General features: G+C 50.9%; 1 protein-coding gene across 1 annotated transcript; it reads right to left on the reverse strand.

Moving 5' to 3' along the window:
* Positions 1–1484: 1484 nt before the first annotated feature.
* LOC123638179 (tubulin beta-2B chain) lies at positions 1485–4726 on the reverse strand. The gene is made up of 4 exons (XM_045551592.1): positions 4436–4726; positions 3524–3632; positions 3152–3262; positions 1485–2805 (listed from the first exon to the last, which is right to left on the reverse strand). Exons 1-4 carry the CDS (start codon positions 4490–4492, stop codon positions 1745–1747), a joined length of 1338 nt encoding a protein of 445 aa, XP_045407548.1. The 5' UTR covers positions 4493–4726; the 3' UTR covers positions 1485–1744.
* Between the last annotated feature and the right edge of the window lie 6246 nt (positions 4727–10972).

Below are 10972 nucleotides of genomic sequence, written 5' to 3' on the forward strand. Positions count from 1 at the left end.
TCAAGGTTTTGTGATATACAATACCTATAAAGTAAACTGCTGCTCTTTTCCATTTATGAAAGCCATGTGGTAGAATTAACTTATTTTCACAGTATTTAGAATGATACTGCTCACAGTTTTCTTTGAAACTATTTTCAAATATTATTTCAGCCCTTCTAATAATGGAAATCCTTTACCTACACTCTTTTTCTTTTTTTAACATTTAAGTAAGAGTAGAGCTAAGCAGAATGAAAGGGTCATTTTCTTTTTTAATCTTAAATTTGTCTAAAAATTAGAAAAATCTTAAACAGTTTTCCTGATGATTTTTTCTTCCTATAGGGATATTTAAATAAGTTTTATACATTTATGATTTATACTCTACTTCTCTTCCCAAAATGAGAAACTGATTGGCCCAGATTAAAGCAGAGTATCAGCACCATTTTGATAAAGTACAATTTATCCCATAGAAGTATCTATGAAAATCAATCATATTGAAGTTCCATAGCTTCTTTAGTGGTTAAGTCTAGAGTCAGACATGGGCTCAAATCCCAAATCCCAGCTGTGAATGACAAGAATGCAACAAACTGTGTAAACACATTTGCTAGGAGAAAATATCGCTTGAAAATGAGCCTATTAGCTATTTGTAAATCTGTGGCAATTCCTAAATACTAGTGATTTCATGAACTTAAAAAGGCATACACCTCTTGACAGAAAATTCCATCTATAGAAATTTACAGAATAGCTATCCCCTAGTACACAATGATGTATGCACAAAATTATTCATTGTGGCACTACGCTGTAAGAAAAAAAAGTATAAACAACCCAAATGTCCATTGGTAGGGAATCAGCCGAATAAAATATGGCGCAACTACATAATGGATGTCATGTATCCATTTAAAGAAGAGAAGCTCTCTGTATCTTCAGAATGCTGGTTAGTGAAAAAAGGAGGCCATAGAACAGTGTGTTAGTGTCACACCATGTGAGTGAAAAAAGAAAAAAGGGAAATAATTTACATGGATTTGAAAATATATGAAATATTTCTGCAAGGATATTAAGAAAGATAACCGTGATATGAATGGTTTCCCTTCAGAGAGGAAACTGTATCAAGGAACACAGCAGAAAGGGACACTAACTTTCCACTCTTTTAGAATTCTGCACTACCAGCATGTAGTAACTATTCAAAAAAAATTTTTTTGTGAAGGAAATACATAGTAGGATTCCTACATGAAAATACAATGTGCTTTCAAGCAGGCAGACTTTAAACTAATAAAACATTTACTTAAAGGCATTTTAAAACTTGGACTGATCTCCCATCTTAAATTGGATATGTCTTTAGTTGGCTCAATTTTACCATACCAAAAGAGTAAAGTCATTTCAACTTTTACCTATCCTTTCTCTTTTTAAAGGAAAAGTTTAATATAATGTATTCATAAAGTTAATTTAAATTGATAATAATGAACTCAAGAAAGAGAAAACGGAAAAGAAAGAAAAGAGGACAGACACCATTCAGACACAAACGTTTATGTGATTTTAGCCATTACAACAGTAGCTCGGAAATATCTCAAATGTTACATTGATGTCATCAATATTACAAAAAGAGGGAAAAAAAAGTGACAGGCAACAGTGAAGAGCACCAGAGAACCAGCGCACACACCTACAGTAGACCATGCTGCTTTCGCTCAACTGCCCAGATATTTTCACGGGTAAGCCCCCCACCCCCTCACTTTCCTCCTCAGCTTTCCCTAAGCTGCTCCACCCTGTGAATTTACGCCTCGTCCTCGCCCTCCTCCTCCTCGAACTCCCCCTGTTCGTCGGCCGTGGCGTCCTGGTACTGCTGGTACTCAGACACCAGGTCGTTCATGTTGCTCTCGGCCTCGGTGAACTCCATCTCGTCCATGCCCTCGCCCGTGTACCAGTGCAGGAAGGCCTTGCGCCGGAACATGGCCGTGAACTGCTCCGAGATGCGCTTGAACAGCTCCTGGATGGCCGTGCTGTTGCCGATGAAGGTGGCCGACATCTTCAGGCCGCGGGGCGGGATGTCGCACACGGCCGTCTTCACGTTGTTGGGGATCCACTCCACGAAGTAGCTGCTGTTCTTGTTCTGCACGTTGAGCATCTGCTCGTCCACCTCCTTCATGGACATGCGGCCGCGGAAGATGGCAGCCACCGTCAGGTAGCGGCCGTGGCGCGGGTCGCAGGCGGCCATCATGTTCTTGGAGTCGAACATCTGCTGCGTGAGCTCGGGCACCGTGAGCGCGCGGTACTGCTGGCTGCCGCGGCTGGTCAGCGGCGCGAAGCCCGGCATGAAGAAGTGCAGGCGCGGGAAGGGCACCATGTTCACGGCCAGCTTGCGCAGGTCTGCGTTCAGCTGGCCCGGGAAGCGCAGGCAGGTGGTGACCCCGCTCATGGTGGCCGACACCAGGTGGTTGAGGTCGCCGTACGTGGGGGTGGTCAGCTTCAGGGTGCGGAAGCAGATGTCATACAGGGCCTCGTTGTCAATGCAGTAGGTTTCATCCGTGTTTTCCACCAGCTGGTGCACGGACAGGGTGGCGTTGTAGGGCTCGACCACCGTGTCCGACACCTTGGGCGAGGGCATGACGCTGAAGGTGTTCATGATGCGGTCTGGGTACTCCTCGCGGATCTTGCTGATGAGCAGGGTGCCCATCCCGGACCCCGTGCCGCCCCCCAGCGAGTGGGTCAGCTGGAAGCCCTGGAGACAGTCACAGCTCTCCGACTCCTTCCTCACCACGTCCAGGACCGAGTCTACCAGCTCGGCTCCCTCTGTGTAGTGGCCCTTTGCCCAGTTATTGCCGGCTCCACTCTGGCCTGCCAGAGGGAAAGAGAATTCTTAAGTCACTGGTGATTGTATTAAATTCCTTACCTCAAACCCCTTAATATAGATCAATGAGTCAGTGCTCAGATAAGATTATTTTAGGTTGTTGCCAAAATGGCCAGACGTTAAAATATTTGGTCATGGATGTAATTATAAATAAGAACGGGTAGGACACCTGGCTATTAGAAGTTGAAAGGCAAACATATTTTTAGCCTTTATTAAGGCTCAGCTGGCACACAACTGGATGTTCTGCTTTCCCTTGTGCAGTCCCACTTCTCCACCCTGAGCTGCCCAGTGTAAAATAAGCCACTCAAGCTGTCAGCCATGCCAGGTACTCACCAAACACAAAATTGTCCGGCCTGAAGATCTGGCCGAATGGTCCAGACCTGACCGAGTCCATCGTGCCCGGCTCCAGATCCACCAGGATGGCCCGAGGTACATATTTGTTACCTGCAGGGAACAAGAGCTGACTTAGACTGCAGGCAGAGAGCTCTGCAGAGACCGGCTTCCTTCCTGCAGGCACTGATTTTGCCCCAAACAAAGGAGGACCCACCACCAGGTCCTCAAAGGGCTCTGTTGGCACAGGGAGCCCACTGAAATACTGAATTCCACAGTCCACTCTCCCCTGGGGCCGCACCCCTGGCGTCAGTCCCAGGGGAAAGGGGGGCAGTAAAAAACTGAAAGGGGTGGAGGGGGGGTAGGGGCAATTACCAGTGGCTTCATTGTAGTATACATTGATTCTCTCCAGCTGCAAATCACTATCTCCATGGTAACTGCCAGTGGGGTCGATACCATGCTCATCACTGATGACCTCCCAAAACTGAGACACAGAAAGGCTGCATTTAGTCACGCACGACCCCCGCAGAAACGCCGCGCATCACAAAGAAAATCCGCGACTCAGTTCGGGCAACTCAACATTTCAGGAGCCTAAAAGGGCGGCATGCTCAGGCACGGCCGCAGGGCTTGTATTTTGCAGGGTCAGAAAGTTGAAACTGGGCGTTTCCCGGGCGAACAGCTGCTCTCGGCGGGAGGCAGGGGTCGTGCGGGGGGTGATGGGGGAGACACCAGCCACAGCCCCGCGGCGGCAGAGCCCTGCACACCAGGTCACGGCCCCGGGCGGCGGCGGGAGGCGAGGGCGCAGAGACTTCAGCCCGCGGGGGAGGGTGGCCGGGCACGCTAGGGCGCTAAAGGACCGTGGTTTTAAATCAAAGCACGTCCTGCGACCGCGAGACAATTGCTCTCCTCCCCACCCCCCACAGAGCGACTCGGGTTCAAGCGAGTAAAATCAATTCTCATGTCTCGACTCCTCGAGCTGACTGGCGCGCGAAGCTGCGCAGACACACCCTCGTCTTCGCCAGGCACGCGTGCCTGCCCAGGTGGCGAGCAGGGAGGGAGGCCGAGAGGTGGGGGCCCGGACTCCAAACGAGGTACAGCAAAAATGAAAGAGCGGTCTCCCCACCCCGCACTGAAAGTCGCCTCCGAGCCCACGCCCCACTAGGCAGCACAAAGGGGACGGGGAGGTCTGCATTCGGGAGCCCGGGACCACACCCACGCCCCGGGACCGCTAGGGGCGCTCGGCGCAGGCTCCCGTCCGCGTTCTGCCCCCGCCCGGCGCGCGCCCACCTTGGCGCCGATCTGGTTGCCGCACTGGCCCGCCTGGATGTGCACGATCTCACGCATGGTGCCTCGTTAGCTTCTCCCCGGTCTGGTGGCGTCTGGTGGGTCTGTCCGTCCTCCCCTCACACACCCACTGCGGGGTCACCAGGAAGGCGCTGCGGGACCGACCGGCTGAGAGCGGCGGCCGGGCGGGCTCGGCCTTTTATGTGGGGAGGGTGGGGCGGCCGGCGCAGGCCGCGCCCCCAGCCCGAGCCCCCCCAGTCCCCTTCGCGCTGGCGCTCTCCAGGCCGGGCTGACGTAATGCTTAGAGCCCCAGGGACCAGGCAGGGGGCTGGACCACCGGCCCGCAGCCAATCAGCGCGGGCGTCGGACCCAGAGAGGGTTAGGGGCCGGGGAGAAGGGTGGGGGCGTGCGCATTGTCTAGCGCTGGCGTGGGGGAGGGACGAGGCAGGGGCTGACTGGGTCCGGGGAAATGGGGGTGTGCACGGGGAGGGCGGTGAAGCCGGGGCTACCAGCGCGGCAGGCCTAGGACGGGGGAGAGCTGGCACTGCAGGAAGAGGTGGGAGGACCGGGGCAGGTGGAGCAGCCTTCAGGTGCTCTGGGTGCCGGCAGGTGGGAGGGTTGAGATGGCGCAGTCTGCTCTGCCAGCTTGGATTGCGGCTCCTACTCGGCCACCTGCCAGAGTTGCCCAAGCCGACCGCCTCTGGTGAGACCACTGCCTCTTTCCCCAATTCTGGAGGCCAACGGCTGCCCAGGCGCCGACGCCCCGTCACACAGCGCCTTGGAGGAGGACAGGTGGCCGTGGAAGTCGTGTGTGATCGCGATCCGGAACACCTGCCGCCCAAGAGCACCGGGATGCCCTGCGCCCCGCCTCCAGCTTCGGCCTGTTCTCTCCTTTGTCTCGGTCTAGGACCGCTTGCTCCCTCCCCGTGCGGCCACATATCCAAGGGTGGAGCGACCTCTGAGTCCCCAACTTCCCTGCCCAACCCTCTCCTAGAGTCCACAGCGCCCCGGCTGGTACAAGGACCCCTCCATACTGAGGGGACGGGGGAACAAAAGTCACTCGCGGGACGGAGTGGGTGTGGCTGGCCGCGCAGCGTGGACGGTACGGGGGGAGAAAGAAGGTGGGGTACAGGGGGCGGGGCTGTCGGCGGAACAAAGGGCTCCCCAAAGCTTGGGATCTGTTCCGCAACTGAGTATTTAAAATCACACGCCAGGGGCTCGGTCTCTCAGGGCCCGATTCACCTATTGTCAAGTCAGAGGGTGGGTTCCCGGCCCGCCCCGCAGCGGACATTCTCATATTCCTTCGCGGAGGCCACGAGATCCCAGCCTTCCTGGTGCGGGTTGGGGGTGGGGGACACGCCTAAAAGCTGCGGCACCACGCGCGAGACCACCAAGACCCGTGCGCGTTCACACGAGCGCGTGCGCGCACTTGGAGCCCCGACCCGCTTCGAATCCGCAGTCTCTAGGTATTCGCGGGAGGAGCCGATCTCTTTGTTACTTTTCGTGTGTGTGTGTGTGTGTGTGTGTGTGAGAGAGAGAGAGAGAGAGAGAGAAAGAGAGAGAGAGACAGAGAGAGAGAGACAGAGAGAGAGAGAGAGAGAGACAGAGAGAGAGGCGCTAAACCTGCGTGTGTGTCAGGGAGGGAGGGGAAGGGGTGGCAGAAACGCTCACTGCACAACCTGTTCCCTGCAATTCGATAGCTGAAGCAGCTGCCCCCATCCGGGACGGGTGGTTTGCGAGGTGAAGTGACCCCTTTCATCCGCTGGCGAGAGGGGCCGGATGACCCGGGTTCCCTCGGCAGAGGGCCGCCTGCAGCTGCTGGTTGAGACCCTCCCAGAACTATCAGCAAGCTGTCATCGCCTCCCTTTCCCGCTGCGGGGTGGGAGGGGAGTTTCAACTCAATTGCAGTGTACAAAGAAAAGTAACAAGAACAAAAGCCCAGCCGCCCACACACAGCCAGGGCGCCCAGACTGGAGCTCGCGGGCCAGAGTTTCCCAGGCGCGGCTGCAGGTGCCCAGGTTAGGGCGGGGTCCAGCGACAGGCCAAGCAGCGGAGGGTCTGTCCACATGCCCCACCCGCGGGGTGGGCCTGACTCCGGAGTTTCTAATCCAGATACTACAGATTCGGAAACGCCGAGGGCGAATAATTCTCAAGGTCACCCTGCAAATTAAAGACAGGACTGGGACTGGCATCCAGTCTTCCGGGCGCCCCAGCCCTCGGGGAAGGTGACCGCGGCCCAACGAAAGGGCTGTAGCTAGTGTCAGCCTCGAGGTGGCGGCTTCGGTGGGATCGAGCAGCGCCAGAAGGATTGAGGGAGGGCGACACCCGTGCTGCGAGTGTAGACGCACTCTGAGCGATCAGCGTCTTGTTGCAAGTGCCAAGAAGCAACCCCGACGCGCGGCGCTCCCGGGGCTCAGCTCCTCGTTGGGAAATGCGAGCCTGCCACCTGCCTCCCTCACCTAACGGTTTCCTTTCTCAGCTTCTGCTTCAGAGCCAAGTCTCCGCGGAGTGCCGCAGTGGAAACACGTGCTCAAGACCATATGAAAGAACCCTTTCCTTTCGAGTTTCTTTTAGGGGAGGAGGTATGGGATACGATGAGGCTGGAAATTATCCTTCTAAAAGCCCGACACCCTTGAGGACCCAGCACTTTTGGCCTAAGATCTTCCTTCTTTTCATGCGTTTTGTTCGAATTGGCCTCCTCTCTCCCGCCCCTTCTGAGTAGGCATTCTTGTTAACCGTTCTGCACCCCACCCCCACCACAATTGGAATTACGATGCTGCACGTTTTTATTTTCACAAGCAGTTGATTTTGTGTTGAAATGTTGATGACAGCCATGCTTTTCAGTTTATCTAATAACCCATTACAAAAAATCCTATCCCATGTAGCTCCCAATAAGAGGCTGGTACCCGACTTTCAAAGAAAAAAAAAATCATTTTCAGTTGGGTCCCAGCATTTCTTTTTGTCTGTTTATTATACACAGTTCCTCTCAATCTAGGTCATTGTATATCAGACATGAGGATTGCAGGACAACATATTTCACGAACTCTTGCATACTGTTGGTTTTTAATGACGTACTAACATCTAAAAATTTTCCTTTCCAGAGATAAGATGTAGAAATATCCCTAGGTAAAATAAAATGTGATATGTGTTTTTTGCATAACTGATTGTGGGGCAGAGGTAAGCAAGATATCCCTTAAACTATTAAGATTATATTTGCTCTCACAATGCTCAAATTATTTGCACTGGCAAATCCTTAAGTGATTTTGCATGCATCTATTACACGCGCAGAGTCATTGTTTTAAGTAATTGAAGAAGTCTGATAGGGGGCTTTACATAGATGAACTGGCAGTAAATTCTAAAAGCATTGTTTTATTAATGTAAAATATATTTTAACACATTTATTGAAATTACTAGACATTTAGCTTTAAGGTTTTCCCCCACTGCTAGCCTGCGTTCACCGCTTAAAACCCAGCCCGCAGCCCCCATAGCCTGACAACCGACTCTGCAGCCGAGATGCACGCGGTTTCCTGGGCAACCTACACTTGGCCAATGAATGAAGGGGAACGAAAGAAAGCCTGCAGATAACATCATTATTTCCTTTTTTTTTTTTTTCTCCTTTTCTCAATGCTCTCCAGTTAAAAATATTGGAAGGCTACCAATTCTAACATTTATGTAAACGAGCCAAATGCCCAGAGAATTGGGGCTAGGAAGGGGTCGCAGCTCCGTATTCGAAGTGTGGGGAGGAGGCGGTGGAGGGCTCCTGGGACCCACCAAGATCTGTGCTTTCTTAGCTTTGTCGCTCCCCGGGTTTACGTCCCGCTGCCCTCCCCCTTTCCTCGCCGGCTCTCCCTCCTCGGCACGGGAAGCAGCAGCGCCCTCAATGCTCTCGAATCAAGGGGGTGCCTGGGTGGAAGCCTCAGAGCCTTTGTCCTTCGCAGCCGTGGGGCTCTGTAGGGACCAGCCAGCCCAAGTAACAAAAGACTGGAATAAGCAGAGACAATTCCGAGTCCCCAAGTGCAGCGCAGTGGGAACACCTACTCTTTGTTTCTCAGTGAGGCTGGGTGTTTTCCCACTGCCGGAGGTCGTGAATTTGGGTTAGAATGACCTCAGTTCAGAGTGAGAGTGCTGAGCTTTCACGCAAGAGATTTGCTTTCTTTGTCATACAAATTGGCAGGGAGAGTAGAACCCTGGCTTTCCAGGGCACCATTTCCCTTTTATACGCAGCCTCCCCTGCCCCACACTATCAATGATTTGCAAGGTTCTTAGATAGGCTGGGGGAGGGCAAGCGCAGGGAGTGCACACTCTGTGAATAAAAGGCATTTCACGGTGCTGAACCACACTGGGTAGAAAACAAGTAGAAGAGAAGAAGTACTCTTAAATGGGAGAATTATAGAAGACTAAGTCTGACAGTGTGCCCCTTGCAAGGTGCAGCCTGTGAAATCCACAAACTTATAAATAAATCCCTTATGAAATGAACGAGTACACACAGGAAGACAAGATGAGGGAGACATTTTAAGCTCAGCAGCAGACTGCTATAATACCAGTGTGATTGTAGGGCTGTCCCTCTGCCTTAGAAACCATTCGTGTCTCTTCAGCTCACCATTTCTTTTCAAAATCTGCTCTAGACCTTTGTTTGGCATTTGAGTAAAATTAAAATGTGTATTCAGGTGGATACAAACACATATACATAGCAACACTCGTGCCTCTTAACTCCAATGGCGGTGGTGATTGCCCACCAGCCTCACTGCAGACACAGGCTAGCTTCCCAGCAGAAACTCTTTTGGCTTGACATGACCAGCCTACTTTTAAGTGGCCACCAAATATTCACAGTACACTTTCAAGAAAATAAAGTGTTAAGAGAACCTCTGGGAGAACTCACTGCCTCTTTCAAAATAATCCATAGAAAAGGAAACTTAACAAAAGGTTTACTCTTGCACACACCCAAAAGAATTGAAAGCAGTGTCTCCAAGAGATGTGTATATATCTGTGTCCATAGCAGCATGATTCACAATAGCCAAAAGGTGGAAGCAACCCAAGTGCCCACTGATGGATGGATGGATAAACAAAATGTAGAGGCAAGGCGTGGTGGCTCGTGCCTGTAATCCTAGCACTCTGGGAGGCTGAGGCAGGAGGATCGCTTTAGCTCAGGAGTTCGAGACCAGCCTGAGCAAGAGCGAGACCCCATCCCTACTAAAAACAGAAAAAATTAGCCGGACATGGTGGCACGCCTATAGTTCCAGCTACTCAGGAGGCTAAGGCAGGAGGAACCCTTGAGTTCAGGAGTTTGAGGTTGCTGTGAGCTAGGCTGCACTCTAACTTGGGCAACAGAGTGATACTCTGTCTCAAAAAAAATGTGGTATAGCCATACAATGGAATATTATTTAGCCTTAAAAAGGAAGGAAATTCTGATACATATACAATATGGATGAACTTTGAAAATATTAAGTGAAGTAAGCCAGTCACAAAAAGACAAATAGTGTGTGATTCCACTTGACCACTTAGAGTGGTCAAATTCATAGAGACAGAAAGTAGAATGGTGGTTGCCAGGGGCTGAGGGAGAGGGAAAGGGGAGTTAGTATTTAATGGGTACAGAGTTTCAGTTTTACAAGATGAAGAAAACTCTGGAGATGGATAGTGGTGATGGTTGCATAACAATGTGAATGTACCTAATACCACCTGAACTATGAAAATGGTTAAGATGGTAAATTTTATGTATATTTTACACAATTAAAAAAAACTTTCTTTCCAAAAAAAATTAGTGTCTTAGTATCTCCTAAATATTGAGTAGCATTTTCCATTTTGGTGCTAATATGGTGCTCCAGGTTTCTTAAAAATAGATAGAGAGTAGATGGAGAGAGAGAGAGAGAGAAGAGTAGATATTGATTTTTTAAACCAATATTAACATCACCAATTATTGCTTCTTGGAGCTGGGCATGGTGGCACAGCGTGGTGCCTGTAGTCCCAGCTACTCCAGAGGCTGAAGCAGGAGGATGGCTTGAGCCCAGGAGTTCAAGGCTACAGTCTGCAGAGAGCTATGATCATACCAGTGCACTCTAGCCTGGGCGACAGAGAAAGACCTTGTCTCTAAGAAAAAAAAAGTTATTGCTCCTTCCCCTGGTGAATTTACCACTGAAAGTGTTGGAAGTATTGTCAAAGATCAGAGATACGTAAACTATAACTTGGGTAATGATGTTCCCTTGTTCATACATCTCCATCAGCTCACTTTTCACTTATAGTGTGTGGTCCACATTCTTAGTATAGAATTCCGGTCCTTTAAATCTGGATGTGATCCACCTTTCCAGTGTTATCTGCCACCCTTCTGGCTAGACACCATGCATTCTGGGAGACATCAACCTGGCCACTGAGCTCCAAAATGGACATGCTCTCTGAAGCCTCTGGGTCTCTCTGCTCAGACTTTTCCATCTACCTGAAATGAGCCTCTCTTCTTCTGCTGGCAGCATCTCCCTCATTCTTTGTGATGCAGCTCACATACCTGTGATTGTCTGCCTCCTTGACAGGAACAAGGAACGGCCTGTGCTC

This window comes from Lemur catta, chromosome 5, assembly GCF_020740605.2.
Source record: "Lemur catta isolate mLemCat1 chromosome 5, mLemCat1.pri, whole genome shotgun sequence".
Taxonomy (NCBI): domain Eukaryota; kingdom Metazoa; phylum Chordata; class Mammalia; order Primates; family Lemuridae; genus Lemur; species Lemur catta.